The sequence below is a fragment of the Lynx canadensis genome, chromosome A1, assembly GCF_007474595.2.
Source record: "Lynx canadensis isolate LIC74 chromosome A1, mLynCan4.pri.v2, whole genome shotgun sequence".
NCBI classification, from domain to species: Eukaryota; Metazoa; Chordata; class Mammalia; order Carnivora; family Felidae; genus Lynx; species Lynx canadensis.
The window spans coordinates 178,596,467-178,615,263 of record NC_044303.2 but is presented as its reverse complement, the minus strand read 5'-3'; the positions used below and the strand labels follow the sequence as shown (position 1 = coordinate 178,615,263).

The 18,797-nt window shown below is 34.4% G+C and overlaps 1 protein-coding gene across 1 annotated transcript in view; it reads left to right on the top strand.

Annotated features, from left to right (window-relative positions):
• Nucleotides 1–18,797, top strand: part of RANBP17 (RAN binding protein 17) — a 339,468-nt gene that overhangs the window by 58,296 nt on the left and 262,375 nt on the right. The window contains 2 exon segments of the mRNA XM_030327670.1: nucleotides 5,634–5,739; nucleotides 15,876–16,011. Coding sequence (XP_030183530.1) covers nucleotides 5,634–5,739; nucleotides 15,876–16,011 — 242 coding nt within the window.

Sequence of the window (18,797 nt, the reverse complement as noted above, 5' to 3'; positions counted from 1 at the left end):
CATGTCTGTTGATAACTTACAATGTGCCAGCACTGCTTTAGGCTCTGGACGTGCAACAGACAAAAAAAATAAATAAATAAAAATTAAAAAAAAAATCACAGTTATCATGCAGTTGGTATTCTGTTGGAATAGACAGGTAACAAAGCAAGATAAATACCTAAGATACATTAGAAAGTGATAAGTACTAAAAATAAAACCAATGAAGCAGAGAAGAAGGGTATGAAATGTTGGCAGATTATGTTCTGGTTATCACTTACCAAAACTTAGTAGTTTATCAAATAATGGTCATTTTGTTATGATCTCTCAGTGTTCTCTGGTATTCATAAGTCTTAGCTGGATGATTCTCATTTGGGATCTTTCAGGCATTGTAATCAGATGACAGCTGGCATTGTAGTCACCTGAATGATTCTTTACTCACAAGTCTGGTATCTGGGCTGGAATGTTTGGTGAATAGTCTCTCACTGGCGTTTTTCTCTCTGCATTGCTAGCTTGGGCCTCTTAATAGTATGATGTTCTCAGGGTATGTGGTCTTTTTACATGGTGATTGGCTTCCCCAGTGTGAACATTCCCTAAGAGACTGGAAGAGCTGTTGGTTCTTGTAAAGACTAATCCCAGCACTGGAATAATGTCACTTCCACCATTTTCTTTTGGTCAAAGCGGTCACAATCCAGCATACACTTATAAAGAATTGGAAGAATAAACTCCACTTTTTGATGGCTTGTGCATACATGGAGAGAAGGAATTGATGATGGTTGTCTGGAAGGTGTGCTACTTACAGTAGGTATTAAAAGTTGATAGGGTGGCAACGGAAGGCCTTACTGAGAAGGTGACTTCAAAGTGAGGCTGGTCAACATGGTTGTATCTTTCTCTAGTTATATTAAGCTGTGTAAGTATAGGCAAAGACTAGGTAGGGAATTGGATTTAAACAGTCATGGGTTTGTAAGATGAGTGTGTCAGAGCAAGAGAGGAATTGAAGTGGTATAAGGCATAGATTATAACGATTGAGCATAGAACTGAAGCTAAGTAAGCAGGGTAGAGAAGACATAAAGTTTGTAAGAGACTGAATAAATGGCAGATCCCAAAAAACTAGTACAACTAATAAGAGATTAGCAAAGTTGCAGGATATAAGATCAGTAAACAAAAGTCAATAACATGTCTATATATTACCAATTAATCAAAAATGAAGATAAGTTCAGGTAAAATAGCATCAAAAAAGAATAAATTACATAGGCATAAGTTTAAAAAAAAGGGTTAGACTTATATACCAACCACTATAAAGCATTGTTGAAAGAAATTAAAGATCTGACTATGTGGAAAGACACCTGTGGTCATGGATCACAAGACTTGATATTGGTAAGACGGCAGTACTCCCCAAATTGACCTATAGATTCAACACAATCTTTGTTAAAATCCCAGCAAGCCTCAGCGCAAGAATTGACATGCTGATCCTTAAATTCATAAGGGAATCCAGAAGACCCAGAATATTCAAAATTAGCTTGAAAAAGAATGAAGTATAAGGACTTACACATCTTGATTTCAAAATTTATTAAAAAGGAAATGTAGTCAAGACAGTGTGGAATTGGCATAAAGATAGACACTAGAATAGTGAAATATAATTGAGAGTCCAGGTATAAATCCTTCAATGTATAATGAATTGCTCTTTGACAAGAGTGGCAAATTCAATTCAATGACAAAAGAATAGTTTATTTGACAAATGGTGCTGGGACAATTGGATACTACATGCAAAGAATAAGACCAATATCTCCCACCATATACAAGAATTAAGTAAAAATAAATCATAGACCTAAATGTAAGAGTTAAAACTATGAAACTCAGAAGAAAACATAGGAGTAAATCTTCATGACTTTGGGTTGGGCAGTGGTTTCTTAAATGTGACACCAAAAGCTGAAGTGACAAAAGAAAAATTCAAAATTTTGACATCAGAATTAAAAATCTCAGAATGTTTCAAAGGATACCATCAAGAAAGTGAAAACACAAGCCAGAGAATGGGAGGAAATATTTGCAAATTTCATATCTGATGAGGGACTTGTATCTATAATATATAAAGAACCCTTACAGCTCAATACTAAAAAAAGATAAACAGCTCAATTTAAAAATGAGCAAAGGATTTAAACAGACCTTTCTCCAAAGAAGACATGCAAATGGCTGGTAAGCATATGTGAGGATGGTCAACATCATTAGTCATCAGGAAAGGATATATTAAAATTACAAGATACCATTTCACACTCACTAGGATGGGTATAATCAAAAAGATGATAACAAGTGTTGATAGGATTTGGACCTTCATATATTGCTGGTGGTAATGCTGGTTTAGAAAGCAGTTTGGCCATTCCTTAAAATGTTAAAAATATATGTATCATATGACTCAGTAATTCCATTTCTAGGTATACCCAAGAGAAATTATCCACATACAAGCTGTGCACAAATATTCAAAGCAGCATTATTTTTTTAAGTATTTAAACTCTAGTTAGATGATATACAGTGTAATTTTAGTTTCAGGTATACAATATAGTGTTTCCACATTTACATACAACATCCGGTGCTCATCACAGCAAGTGTATTCATTCCTTAATCCCATCACCTATTTCACCCACCACCCACCCACCTCTCCTCTAGTAAATATCAGTTCTCTATAGTTGAGTCTGTTTCTTGGTTTGCCTGTCTTTTTTCCCCCCTTTTGTTCATTTGTTTCTTAAATTCCACATGAGTGAAATCGTGGTATTTGACTGACTTATATTTTACTTAGCATAATACTCTGTAGCTCCATTCATGTCCCTGCAAATGTCAACATTTCATTTTTTATGGCTGAGTAATACTCCATTTTGTGTGTGTGTGTGTGTGTGTGTGTGTGTGTGTGTGTGATATATATACAGATCTATCTATATATATATAGATATCTCTATATCTATCTATCTATCTATCTATCTATCTATCTATCTATATCATGGACAAGACACTGGGCTGTTTCTGTAAATAGCAGCATTATTTTTAAAGTCAAAAGGTAGAAACAGTCCAAATGCCCATCAGCTGGTGTATAGATGAATAAAATGTGCTATGTCCAACAATGGAATTTTTTAAAAATATGGCTGATACACAGTGTTACATTAGTTCCAGGTATACAACATAGTGATTGACCTTTTCTATACATTATGGTATCCTTACCACAAGTGTAGTTACCATCTGTCACCATACAAAACTATGGTAGTATCATTGACTGTAATCCCTATGTTGTGCCTTTTATTTCCATGACTTATTCATTTCATAACTGGAAGCTTCTATTTCCCCCTCCCATTCACCCATCTTGCTTGTCCTTCAACACCCCCCACCCCACCCCACCGGCAACCATAAGTTCAAACAATGGAATGTTGTTTGGCTATAAAAAATGAAGTACCAATACAAACTACAACATGGATGATCTTTGAACACATTGTGCTAAGTGAAAAAGACAGTTACAAAAGCTACATGTTATATGATTTGTTGACATGAAATGTCCAGAATGGGAAAAATCTGAGGAGACATAAAAGTAGATTAGTAGTTGCTTAGGGATGGGGGTGAATTGAGGGGTATGGAGTGGAATTTCTTTGGTGAGAGATGAAATGTTCTAAAATTAGGTTGTGGTGGTGGTTGTACAACCCTGTGAATTTACTTAAAAACAATGACTTTTATAAGTGGATGAATTGTATGGTATGTGAATTATATATTTCAGTAAAGTTGTTAAAGAAAATGATAGGTTCATCTGTTGGAGATTCCCAGTAGAATGAAGGATTGTTAGTGTTGGAAGATTCATCTTTGTATATGTTGAAGCCACTACTGATTATAATAGAAGTCTTGTTGGAAAGAGTGACAGCAAGCCAGGAATGAACACCTTCAAAAAGTAAGGGAAAATAACCTGAGGGAGAGTAGATCATTGCAGCCAGAAAGGATATTTGGTAGTATAGTTTGATGACATAAGATGTCAGCTGAGTGCTTTTGATGGAGGGAGAATGTTTTGGAAATAGACATCAGGAACGTCAAGAACACCTCCATGTTGTAGGCCTGAGATACAAGAAGTGTGGAAGAGAGATCACTTGAGAGGACCCACAGAAGTAGGGTCATCAGGGGATAGCATGTGTTACTAATAGACTTTTATGTTAATCATAAAACAATTTTGAGTACATAGGCAACTTTCTTAGTACCTTCAGCTTCCTAGATGGGCTTTTTGTTCTGTTACTTTTTAAAAATTAATTGTGTGTATCTTGAGGCTTGAGTCTGTTTTATGAATTACTTGATCAAATTAGTGTTTTTGTCTCCTATTGAATCTGTTTCACATTGTTTATGTCCCAGCCTGCATAATTGGGTCTATTCTGATTTATTCATTGTCGTTTTATAATACAATAGGGGATGTGGATTTTTGCCAGGCTATATTTCTAACTTACAGGATGTTTGTCACCTCAATAGGCTGATGTCTCTCTTGAAGTTAGAGGGGATTGATCAGTTATAGAGTAATGATGGCTAGTATTCACAGAAATATAGAAAGAATGTGCTCTTTTTCTACATGAATTTATCCTTCCTAAGTCTTCCAACAGGCAAAGACATCCATAAGACTATTCAAGTTAATACCCTTGAACTTTAGTTCACTTGAGAAGGTTTCTCAATATAGGAACATAATTGATTTGTTTCTCAATACAGGAACATAATTGATTTTGGTATTGTGCAATAACCCGGTCAACTTTGAAGAATCAGTCCCTAAGAATAGCACAAAATTTCTTTTTAGCAAGATAACTGGTATGTTGTTAATTGTTCATAAAGGTCTTGAAAATTTTGGAGAATCTGACACATGGATCAGTGCTTCTAAGTTGTAAAATGATATATGCCTTAAATAAAAATCATTCAATAAGTACCTCCATTTCTGAATTACTCAATTTTGTGAAAACTGTAGATGCCATGCATGCCACTGTTATAGTTAGTTAAGTCCTTGCTAGTATTGCCCGTGAAGTTAATTTTGTTGTCAGACTATGTGATTTGAATGGTGACAATCTTGGATTTTAAAAAGTTATGCATAAAATACAACAGTCTTGTATTTTAAAAAGTTATGCACAAAATACAAAGGCGATAAATTTATTACCATCTATTAGGTTCAAACAGGGACAATACTAAAAATGATCAGGCTGGTATTATCATAACATTGACCATGTTTGGTCAGTGACCAGAAAAGATGCTGGTCTGTGGATTATATTAGTACTTACTTACAGCCCTGGTTCTACACATTACTTTAGGTGTTTTGTTAGTCCAATTTAATTTTAATTGTAAGTCTTCATGGTAGACATTATTTTCTCCATTTTTCAAATGAAAACCCTAATGTGTAAAGGGGTAAGTAACTTATGCAAGATCACATAAATTGTTCGAGCTGGGATTTTGAACATAACTTTAACTCTGTAAAATCTGTAATTTTTACTGTTATGCTGCCTTGATAAACTTAAAACTCACTCCACTCTCTGTCAAGGACTGAGTTCACAGTAGTTTATCATTTGTTTGGAAGAATAGATCACTTTGCCAATTTCAGAATTTTCTGCAATATAAACATTGTTTCTATAAATACCTCCTAAACATTTCTCTTTCCTGTTATGTTTTAGGACGTCTTGCATGGCTGGTATACTTAGTTGGGACAGTTGTTGGAGGAAGGTTAACCTATACCAGTACAGATGAACATGATGCTATGGATGGAGAATTATCCTGTCGGTAAGTGCTGGCCATAAAACTTACAGAAATTTACTAAGTAGTTAAGAAATTTAGTTATTATTGAACTGGAATTATAAGATAAAACATTTTGTACTTGGCCGTTTGAGGAAGGTATTATTTTCTTTTTTACTGGTGAGAAAACTAATAGAGGTTAGAGGTTAAGTGATTTGTAGAAGTCAAATCTCTAATAAGTGTTATAGTCAAATATACTTTAAACTTGCGTCTAAATAGTGTTTAGACTTGCGTCTAAATGAAGGTTTAAGTTGCTTTTTGTTTCTTAGGATCTGACAAAGCTTGCTAAATTGGTGTGTATTGGGTGGTGGCAAAATTGGGGTGATATACGTGTGGTCAAAAAGCAGTGGATAGTCAGTTACCCAATACAAGCTTTGTTTGTGATTGTTGACTAGATTTTCCACCTCATGACTATAGCCTTAATAAGAAGCAATGAATTACTTGCCTTAACACTGAGGAAAATTCCTACATGTGAATAATACACGTGAGTTGGTTTTCTATATATTTTAATTTATTTTTTAATAAAATTTTTCTTTATAACAAAGTCATATGTGTTTTTATTGGACACTTAAATATTTCAAATAAAAAGAAAAGTCATAGATTAATTTGAAGGTAACTATTACTGTCATTTTGCTAAAGACCTTTGAATTTTTTAAATTAATGCTTGAGGGTATATGTACATTTCATGTGTCTTTTCCAACATTTTTTAAACAAAAATTATACTAGAATACTGTTTTGTAAGCTAAAATGGGGACAATAATACCTAATTCATTTTGGGCTATTATAAGGATTAAATGAGTTAATATTTTTAAGATGCTGAGAACAATGTCTGGCAAATGGTAAGTGCTATATTACCAAACGCCATCTGCTCCACCCCCGCCCCACAGACACTTCTCTTTTTAAAAAATCAAGCATAATATTGTGATTTTACCTAGACATTAAATATTCTAAGCTGTTCCTTAATTTAAACATACCCTGGTCTTGGGAATTTTAGGTTGTTTCCCAATTTTTCTTCAATGTAAACTGCTTTGAGGTGAATATTCTTTTAGATCAAAATAATTTCATTAGAGTTAATTCCTAAAGGCTGTAGAGTTGGTGGAATGGTCTACAGCGTGTTAAAGAGTTTCAATACTAGTTTATTCTCTGAACTCAAAGGCTTTGAGAGTTAACCATATTTTCTGCAGTTGAACCCTAGATAATAGGATTATCTTTCCCAGATAGCAGCAAATATCTTGTGTTAATTTTGTATTGCTTTGGTTACAAGTGATGTCAAACATTCTTTTCCATTCCTATTTTTCCCAATTGTATTTTCTCTGTGATTTTTAAATATGTATAGATTGTACCATTTAGCTAGTTTTCTTTTGTGATTATCTTTCCTAATTTGTTTATAAGAACTCAGTATATATCAAAGATCTTAATATTTTGCTATTTATTTTGAAAATGTTTTCTCCATGTTTTTAATTTGTTTTAGAAATTTCTTTCTTACTGGATTTCAATATTTATATGTTCAGATCTATGAAATTTTCCCTTCATATTTTCTCCATTGGTCATGCTTAGAAAAGTTGTTCCACACCTGGATAATAAAAATACTCACCTATGTTTTCTTCTAGTTTTTTTATGGTTTCAGTTTTTTATATTTAATTCTTAATATATTTGACATTTGTCTTATATACTTTTTCCAGAGTTTACATAGTGTTAACCAATTAATGTGAACCTCATCCTTCACACATTTGAAATGCTGCTTATATCTTTACATGAAAATTTTAGGTCTTTTTCTAGGCTTTTCATTCTTTTCCACTGATCTTGGAAGTCTGTTTTCCTCAGTGTAGAATAGAAATATAAGGCAAGTAATTCATTGCTTCTTACTAAGGCTACGGTCATGAGGTGAAAAATCTTGTCAACAATCATAAACAAAGCTTCTGTTGGACAATTGACTATCCATTGCTTTTTGCCCAGATGTATGTCACCCCAGTTTTGCCACCACCCGGTGGCAAAGTTCTTAAAATTATTATACCTGGTTGTGGCATTCTCCTTCCTTACTAATCTTAAATATATTCCTAACTGTTTAATAAATTTGTTGCCATTTTGAACAGAAAATTTCTCTTCATTCCATATTCTTTTCTACCTTTAAACTAACCCTTTGCAGTGAAACTGGAGTCTGAATGGAACACAAATATTTTCAGCTTTTCTAAGATTCATTATTTCCAATACAGAATAACTTTAAAATATGAATTGGGGCATTCTTAAAATGCTTTGGTTAATTTTAAACAAAGTCAATAATTTGCCTCCGTGCTGTCTTTTAATATAACATTACATGTTTAATAAAGTAGAAAGTAAGTATACTTTTTGCTATAGTTTGATTTTTTAAAAGTTTTCATCATCAAGCAGAGAAGTACCCACTGGCATTATTTTCCTGAGAAATATATAACAGGAAATGAACAAAAGCAGGTATATTTGCCAAGGAAATAAACAAAAGCAGGTGTATATTTGCCAAGTAGAAAATTTTAATTTTTTCTTTAAGCAACAAATATATTTAACTTTAATATTTGATTTGTGTTTTAGCCGTTCCCTAGAAAACAAAGCATTAGGTGAAGATTATGGTCTAAGGTTTTATTGAAGAGTGGGGAGAAAGGTGCATTTTCAAGGAAGGAAAAATGAAGGAAAAGAAAAATTGAGAGAATAGGAGAAAACGAATACAGTCAATAATCCTCATCCACAGATTCCAGTTTTCCAAATTTGTGTACTTGCTAAAGTTTATTTGTAACCCCCAAACCAACGCTTCTGGTGCTACTGCAGTCATTTTTGGATATGTATGTGCGTGGAAATTTGAGTTGCCTGATACCCATTTTCCCAGCTTTGCCTTCTTATTTCATACTCTAACACTGTAAATAAGTGTCCTTTACATTGTCTGTTTAGTGCCATATTTCTCACGTTTTTGTGCATTTTGTTGGTGGTTTTACTATTTACAGTGGTCCCCAATGTAGTGCTGAAGTGCTGTCTGATGTTCCTAAGCACAACAAAAAAGCTGTAAAGTACCTTACAGAAAAAATACGTATATTAAGTAAGCCTCATTCAGGTCCAAGTTGTGCTAATAGCTGTGAGTTCAATGTTAATGATCAACAATACATATTAATAAATAAGATGTCTTTAAAGAGAAACACACATAAAACAAGGTTATTTGTTAGATTGGTTAATGAAAACATTGTCACCAGTATTCCTCAGGAACCTAACCCTGTATTTCCTCTGGGAGCACAGTGGTTCAGTATTGACTAATACAGTTTTCATAATGCCTTTTGAGAACATAACTACCATGAATAATGAGAAACAAGTGTATAAGATGGTACATTACAGACCTTGTTGCTTGCTGTTACAGGAGTTTTTCCCAGAGGCCGCATGGACCAATGTGTTTCAAAACAGTTCATGGTGGTGGCAGGATGGGGGGCTAAGGGCAAGGCATTTTTCTGTCTGCTTATTTCTGTGTCCCGTTTCTTACTAGTTAGTGTCTACTCCCGGGGTGCTCAACCTTTTCATACTTCATAGTTGTGTTCCCTGGCCTCTTTGAGGTATCGCTGGGGAAGCCAGAGCTTCTGTTGGTCCTGTTGGGGTGGGAGGTAGGGGCTAGAGCTGTTCTAGGCCTTACCTCTTCCCCGGGTAAAGATTTACAACTGCAGGAAGTGTGTGAATCTTACTGGAGCCAAAAGACAAGTGATTGAGGCCAGGGATGGGGTGAGAGGTAGTGGTGAGGTTGGTGTGTATGTAAACAGGGCTAAGCAGATTCAAGATCAAGGTGGGGCATAGAAAAAATATAAGTATCTGTTGTGAAATGTTGAGATTTTAAATTAAATAAGAATGTGGTTTTATGTAGAATTTTAAAATATCAATTTCATATGAAGAAGTTCCAAGTAACTGGAACTGTAATACTGTTGCCTTCTGTGTATTGTTACATGATACCTTTTTAACTCCTGGGGGAACAATACTAAATTAGAAGACCGTGAAGCTTCTGCCAGAAACCTATATGCTATTTTATCAGGAAAAGGTTAATATTCATAAAAGCTCCCAATATTGTGATAATTATAATTAAAACATGTTACTTTAACATATTTAAATATGCTACTTTAACTTGGCAAATAAATATATTTGTGCTCAGGCCATGCAATTCTAATTAAATAAAGATAATTTTATAGTCATTTCCGTTTCATTCCTCATTACCAGAATGTAACCCTCTTGAGTGATTACCCAGAGACTGTGTTTTATTCATCCTGTGTCTTCTCAGTTTGCTCGTGCTAATAGAGCGACTGCTGCTTTTAGGCTTATTCTTCTCAGTTACCCCCCGCCCCCGTCTCTCCTCACTTCTCTGGCCTGTTCTTCTCCAAGTCATCCCTCATTACTCATGAAACCTCTGGCAGCTAGCTCGGAGTCTTGTTCTCTCTCTCAGACTCTGCTGTCGTATGGATGACTTCAACTTCTTTCCCATTAGATCGTGGTGCTCTACTCTGTTCATAAGCTTCCAGTGGCTTCCTGTCACACACGTGACAGATTCCAGAGTCCTTGCCAGGGCTCAGAGCCTCTTGTACTACTTCTCTGACTTCATTTCCTCCTCTTTCTCATTCAGCCCAACCACAAGGGCCTCCTTGCTATTTGAGTATTACCAATATGTTCTCACTTTAGGGCCTCTGCACTTCTCTGCTAGGAATGCTTTCTTCCAGATGTTTATAGGGTACTCCTTCACTTCAGTCAAGTAGGTCTATATGCAGCTGTCTCTTCCTCTGATTTCCCAGTCTATAATAACACCCTATCCTAGTTTAGTTTCTTCCTAGTCTTTATTACCCCTTATGTTTATTTGCTCATTCCACTAGTGTAAGGAAAGGAATAAGCTTTATCTGCTTTGTTCACCGTTGTATTTTTACCTCAACTGCCTGGCAAAACCTTAACCCTGAAGGAATTCAGAGTTTTCTCTAACCCGTTAAGTGATAACAACAAAAGAATTGCATACCTCTATACAGGTACCGTTTGTCAATCAGAATGCCAGTTTTCACCTCAGCTGAGCCCTCAGCATTGCTCAGTGATTCTGTGTTGCAGTCATTGTTATCTTCTAACTTCCAGATACCTGTTGAACTGTTTCACTTGCATGTTCTGTTTCACATTTGTCTTCAATTCAGTGGCTAACATTAAACTTCTCTCTTCTATCCACTCCCAGCCCTGACCTCTTCGCGTGTCTCCTTGCCATCCGCTCGATTGCCTAAGTCTGAATCCTGGAAGTTATTCTTAACTTTTCCTTTTTTCTCTCTCACCAGCATCCATGTAGTCTTCATTTTCAAATACTGTCAGCTCTACGTTCTAGTTATGCCTTTTAGTCCAGTTGTTTCCAGCCCCTGCTGTTGTAGTTCCTATCATCTTTCACCTGGATTCATGCTACAGTTTTAAGTGGACACCTTGCTTCCTCTCTGGCTTCCTGAATCTGAAGTACAGATCTGATTAGGTCGGTGCTTTGCTCAAACTCTGAGCCAAGTACTTTCCATTGCTACTGGGGTTAAAATCAACATGGCTCATCAGGTTCATAATCTGGCTCCTGCCTGTCTCATTAGTTTCATCTGACTGCTTTGTAGCCATATTGAACTTTCCTTAGCTCTGAACTGAGCCATGCCTTTTCTGCCCTCTCTGGATAGTTACACATGTTTTCTCCTTTCTCTCCACACACTCTTTCTTTGCCGTTTTCCATCCTAGAATGTTAAGAATCTTCCCCAATTTTTTTATACTGTTTATGATAGTACTTGTCATTCTTTAATTCCTTATTTTATGTCTTTCCCTGCATAGACGATAGGTTTCTGGAGGACTGAGAATATATATGTCTTGTTTAATTATATTCTGAACTCCTGATACACACCTGCCACATAGTAGGCCCTCAGATATTTGTTGACTAAATGAATACTTATTTATTTGGATATCTAGGGGAATATAAACAACTGATTATCCAAAATTCATCTCTTTGAATTTGAAATGCTGTGCTTTATACTTGGATTGAAATTATTTAATGATATACTTGTCTTTTTATTCCCCCCATGCTCTTTACCAGAAATAATTTGACATAAAGGAAACAGTATGTGTAGGACAATAAAGTGAAACTGGAAGTGAATATTGTATATATAATGCAAGTTTTATTCTTAAGCACTTTTAGAGGTAGCCACAGATCTTTGAAGGGCACTGTGGCAGAGGTTACTAGCTGTCCAGCATTTCTTCTTCCCTTCTTCTGCAGTAATAGAATACCTGATTCTTATGGTGGGTATGTGGCCACCTGAATAAAGACCAGATTTATTAGACTCTCTTGCAGCTAGGTATGGCTAAGTGATTGTGTTCTAGGCAGTCAGATGTAAGTGAATGTGGTGTGTGCCAGATGTGTGGACCTGTTGGGTGGAGCTGAAGAAGCCATCTTAGGCCACAAAGTGATTGTGTGAATGGAGGCAAATGTAACAACAAGATGTGAGGAACCTGAATCCCTGATGCACTGTGGAGGGCTAACTAGTCCTGGAGGACTGCCTTGGATATTTGCTTGAGTGAGAAATAAATACCCATATTGTGTAAGCCGTGGTTATTTGGACCTTAGGCTTTTGCAACTGAACTTCTGGTACAACTACCAAAACTTCTTTGACAAATGGATCCTGTACCCTGCTGGGAACTCTTTCCTGCTTTCCTGCTGGGATGCCATTGCCTTTTAGGCAAATGCAAATCACCAGCTTAATATGAGTTGTAAAGACATCCCAACAAACTGTCTTTTGGTTTCACATCTTCCTAGGATTTTGGAATGTATGCTATAAAAAGGAAATAAAAGTAAACAAGAGAAAGTACACAGAGCCAACAGAGAGCTAGAGTAGGAAAAGGGAGGTCCCACTCAATAAAGAATTCAGAAACAAGATATGCCTGTTTAAGTCACTTGAAAACTCACCTGGATCTAGACACAGTTTGCTGAATATATCTATTTATTTAAAAATTACTCCAACAGTCTGCTAATTAAAAAATACCCAGACTAAAAGCTTTGTCACTCCTCTAAAAATTACAGAACAAATACATCTTCTTAGGAAAAAAAAAACCAAACAACCGGTTATAGTAACCTAATTCTTAAATGTAATCTTCAGTAACTTTACCTTCATAAATTTTAATGGTATTAAAAATATTTGGTAGGTGAAAGTTACTTTTAAATAATATAAATATAGGAAATAATAACCATAAAATGGTTTTCATCATATTATTTCATAACACTTTGGCAAGAAGTACCAACTTTTTAATTTGTTTAAGTTTATATATTTATTTTGGAGGGGGAGGGGCTGAGAGAGAGTGGGAGAGAGAGAATCCCAAGCAGGCTCAATGCTGGCAGTGTGGAGCCTGACATGGGCCTTGAACCTATGAACCGTGAGATCAAAGTCAGATGCTTAAATGACTGAGCCGCCCAGGTGCCCCAGTACTAACTTTTTAAAAGAACTTCATATGCTATAACTTAGACACTTTGTAGAATTCTTTGGAAGTAGTTATATTTCCCTGAAATAGGAATTTATATTCAAAATGAGATGGTTAGATTTTGACATAGTCTTAATATTATACATCTATTAAAAATAATGTTTTGGAAAAGTTAAATAATATGAAAAAAATAATTGATCAAGATATATTTAGTTAGGTGCTAGAACAGAATAAAAGGTCCAGTAAAGTAATCTGAATGCATACATGAACCTAGTCTATATGATAAGGGATATAATTGAAATGGTGAGCAAAAGATAGACTATACAAGACAGAAATGGTGTTGAAACACCTGGGTAGCCATCTGGGAAAAAATGTTGATCCATATCTCACAAGGTGTGTTCAAGATAAGTTCAAATGTATCAGAGGTAAATGTAAAAAAAGAAAAAAAAAGAAACATAAAAATACCTCATATTCAGGAAGAAGACCTTTTTATTATGTAAAATCATAAAAGAAAAAGCTGATAAAAATTTTGCATAATAAAAACCTAACAAAAACTTCTGTATGGCATTAATCACATCACATAGGCAAAGGACTCAGTTTTCTAATATATGTATATATATGTGTGTGTGTGTGTGTGTGTGTGTGTGTGTGTGTGTGTGTGTATAAAGAATTTCTAGAAATCAGCAAAGAAAAGAGAGCCCAATAGAATTGGCAAAGGATATGAACAAACAGGTCACAGGAAAGGACATATATACGGCTTAAAAACACGGAAAAATTTTAACCTCATGTACATGACAGAAATACAAAATAAAACTGTACTGAGATGCATTTTTCAGATATTAATAAATTTTAAATTTTCATATCATCCGAATTATCTTATATGAGTGTATATAGACACTCTCCTAGACTGATGATAGATAAATTGTTTCAGTTTCTGTGGAGAGCAATATGCTAATAATCATCAACGTTATAAAAGTTTATATTCTTTAAACTAGTTGTTTCACTGTTAGTAGCATATATTGTAGCTGTACATGTGTGAAATGATTGTATAAGATGGCTAATTGCAGCAATTTTGCAACAGCAAAAAATTCTTAACTTCAGTGCCCATGTGTAGGGGAATGTTTGAAAATATTATGGTATATTTCTACAATGAAATGTTAAACAGCTGCAAGAGAGAATGAGGAAAGTCTTGATGTCTGACATGGAAAGATCTTAAGATCAGTTATTAAATGGAACAAGCTAGGTTTGGAACCATAAGTATAGTGTATGTTCATATGTTTAAAAGAGTTGAGAGGAGAATATTTAGTCATATATGCCTGTATATACAGTTAAAAAAATCTCCGGAAGGACACATAAACTATTAACAGTGTTCCTGTGTGCATGCATGGAAGGAAGTGTGTGGGTTGGCTAGGCACCAATGCCTTTGTGCAGTTAGAAAAAGGAGACAAAGGTGCTGTTCCTCAACAACTTGTACCCTTAGCTCTTAGAAAGATTATTAAAATAAACAGATTTTCTTAATACTAGGCGCTTAGAAGCCGTCCACTGGAAATTTTTTTTTAAGTTTTTTAATGTTTATTTATTTTTTTGAGAGAGACAGAGACAGAATGCGAGTGGGTTAGGGGCAGAGAGAGAGGGAGACACAGAATCCGAAGCAGGTTCCAGGCTCCGAAAGGTCAGCACAGAGCCTGACGCGGGGCTCGAACTCACGGACCGCGAGATCATGACCTGAGCCGAAGTCGGACGCTCAACTGACTGAGCCACCCAGGCGCCCCAGAAATTTTTAATGAAAATAGATAATAGAAGGATTTCTATTTTGGAAATTCTAGACCAAGTTTTTCATTATATTGAGTTAAACTTTTTCTCTAGGAAATTTAACTTAACCTTTAGTTCATTTATGATTATCTGATAATAATAGTTGCATACCTGTATTAAAAATATTTGATTTTAGGGCGCCTGGGTGGCAGTTGAGCATCCGACTCTTGATCTCAGTTCAGGTCTTGATCTCAGGGTTGTGAGTTCAGGTCCCAAAGTGAGCTCTATGCTGGGCACGGAGCCAACTTAAAAAAAATACTTGATTTTATTAAGATCATCTTGTAAGTTATTTCAGGTAAAATTTTTATTATTCATTGAAAAAGTGATATAACTTGATTGGTGTATCTCTTGATTGTTTTAATATTTGAGTCATGTGACTCCCAAATACATAATTATATAAAAACATAAGGTTTAATAAAAAGGTAAAATACAAAACTACACATTCAATATCATTTTTCCTTTACTAAAATTTTATATGGATATAGATATTAATTTGTATTTATGCATGCATATATATCTATAGGTGTTTATTTATATCTATATATACATATTATATATTTATATGTGTATGTTATATGCATTCTATATAAAGTTTTAGTAAAATAATAAGTGTATGTCCTTATAGCTTTCTATGCATATATATGTAGGTATGTGTTTTAGGAAAAAGACTAGATGCAATTAGACCAAATTGTAGTATATCTTAGAAGTAGAATTTCACGTGGTTTTAAATTATCTTCTTTATAAGCTTTTGTATTTTTCCATTTTTTACAGTGATTATGTATTACATTGCATTGACAATAAATGTTTTAATGTTGTTTCTCCAAGAATTTTTACTGAAGCCTTTTTTTCTCCTTCATGAAAAGAGTTTTTCAGCTTATATCTTTAATGGATACCGGATTACCTCAGTGTTCTAATGAGAAAATAGAGCTTGCAATTCTGTGGTTCTTGGATCAGTTTCGTAAAACATATGTTGGTGATCAACTTCAAAGAACCTCAAAGGTAGGTTTTTACTAGAGATTTTTTAAAAAAATGTTACTGAAAATGAATAAAGATGCTCACATACAATAGCTTTAAGCTGAATGATATATTTGGGTAATTTCTACCTAAGAAATTTAATTGATCAATTGAAATTGATTGATTAATTGGTATTGAAAACACTGTGAGATTAATTTGCTTGTTTTATGCCTAAATTTACCATTTTCTTCAAAGGTTGGGAGAGTTAGTGAATATTATTTTCATGTGGCGTGGCTAGTCATTAAATAGTTAAGATTATTTAAAACACTTTAATAGATTTTGCCTTATTATATTTATTTCAAGGTTTGAAACAAAAGATTTATTCTTTTTGTAGTTCTGGGATTTTTTGGACACTTACTTTATGTGGTTTCCAGTATATTTTTTGCTCATTGCTCAGCATTTTTACTTAAGTGATGGGGACCAGGAGAGCTAGACATGTCTTTGAGAGGCCACAGTTAAATCACACTCATAGTATGATAATTGAAGTTTTAGCTTCAGCAAATTTAGATGAATTGATCCTAAGGCATAATGAGGGATTATTGAGGGCATTTATGTGAACCCTAACCAGATATTTAGTAGTACTTGTGACACTGAGTAAAATCTATGACGTTTTCTTCTTCTGTAATAGTAATTCTTTCCAAACCTTGTCTGCAAGAGAAGTCCTAAGGATAGTCTTACCTCCTTTGGAATTATAGTTTTTATTAGTAATGTTCAAGGATTTCTAATTTGAAATATTTAGAGTAAGCTTTTTATATAGAACTAAGCTTCTTATCCCCTGGGAAATTTGGCTTAACCTTTAGTACATTTATGGTTTTCTGTTCACAATAGTTGTATAATGGGAAATTTTTGTTTGATTTTGTTAATATTACCCTTTGGTTTATTTCAGGTTTGTTTAACTTGCTTTTTAAGAAAGTGATGTAGCTTGATGCTTCCTTAGTCAAATATATTGTGATATTTTCTTGCCAATTAGGATTAATTTCAGTAAAAATTTCTTAGAATTTAGCTGCTATTGAATGAGACCATTAGGGAGAACTAGAAATAAATGTTTTAGTTGGATAGTAAAACAAATTAGAATCAGACAAAAATTACATGGTATGAAATTTATACAGGGTGCCTCTTTTAAAATCCCAGATGTGTTACTTGAAGGTTGAGAGTAAATCAAATTATGATAAATTGTCTTATTTTAAATGTACCCAGAGAGTTTGCCATTTTGCTTTCACAAAAATGAATACAAATACTCTTCAGACATTGCTAACCCAGTATCTGGTCTGGATCTTAAATCAGAATAGTGTAATATGGAGTAGAAAAGCCTTCAAATTAATTGTGTTTAAAATACTTGGAAAGAAATATGTAAGATGAGATTAGTTGTTTAGAGCAATGGGATTTAGGAGTTTTTCCCCCCAATTTTTATTTGTTGTATTAAAATATATATGTATATTTTATATATATGTGAGAATTCTAGATATCAACAAACAGTCACAGGAAAAGACAGATATATTTATATATCCTTTAATACAAGGTAATATGAAAAAAGTGAATTATGGAAGGTCAACTTTTCTTTTTTGAAAGAGCTTACATATTAGGAAAAAATAAACACATCATCAGACTGGTCATTGTAATTTAACATTTTTGGTGTATGCATCTTTCCTTACCAAAAAGTGTTTAGTCCGACAGCAATCTTATTTTTAAGGCATTCCTACTGCATAACCCTAAAGGGAAACCAGAGCTTTCTGCTTTCTTTTTCTCTGGCTTGTCTGCCAATCTGCCTTAATAGGAAGTTTGAGGAGGTTTTGGAGAGTCTTTAATATGTGCCCTGGCACTCTTTTTAGGATCTCTTCACACTCCTCTAGTCCTTAACAGTAATCCTGCAGAGTTGGTATTGTTTTGTTTGTTTTTTTCAAAGTTGGTGTTATTGTTCCCATTTCACAAATGAAACAGACCACCTAACACATTTGTAAGTTCTCTACATACTAGTTTTCTGGCAACCAACCAAGGAAGACCAGATGGAAAAAAATTTTTTTTTTTTTTGGTGAGTATATTGTCACATTCCAAATTGTGGCAAAAAGGGGAAAGTGTTAGTTAAGAGTTAGATTGCACTAAAGTAATATTTAGTGGGTACTTATTTTGTATTAGGAGCTGTCCTAGACCCTCTTAAGCATTAGCTCATTTAATTGGATCATATGGAATGTGACTTACAAAGTTCTTCCCAGTCTCTTTTCTATGTATGTCACCAGTTTCATGCCTCAGTCCTCCATACTTGTACTACATACTTTATGTGTACTAAACTTTTTTCAGCTTCGTCAACAGTCTGTGTTCTCTGTAGATTCTAGGCCTTTGGGCAAAATGTTTCCTCTGCCTAGAACACTATTTCTTTTGAATCAAACTTTCACTTTTCTGCCTTACTCTGCTGACTCCTACTTTATCTTTCACATCAGATACCCCATCCTTTAAGATGACCTTCTTAAATTCTGGGAGAATTCGTTTTATGTGTTCTATAGCAACCTGTAATTCCCCCCTTTTTTTAGCGTTATTACACTGCATTGTAATCATTTGTTAGCAAAACATATTTTGACTCTAATTTGGGTTAGGACTGTCTCCACCTTTTTTATTACCACTTCCAAGTGCATGGCATATTACTTATGTATTTTCTACTAGATAGTGGTTGAATGTAAATATTTAGTAGAATTCCACGGGATTTGAGTCTAAATCTCCCACTTGATAAACTTTCATGTGATAGAAGGTATGTTCTTGAGTTGGAAAATGATGCTGAC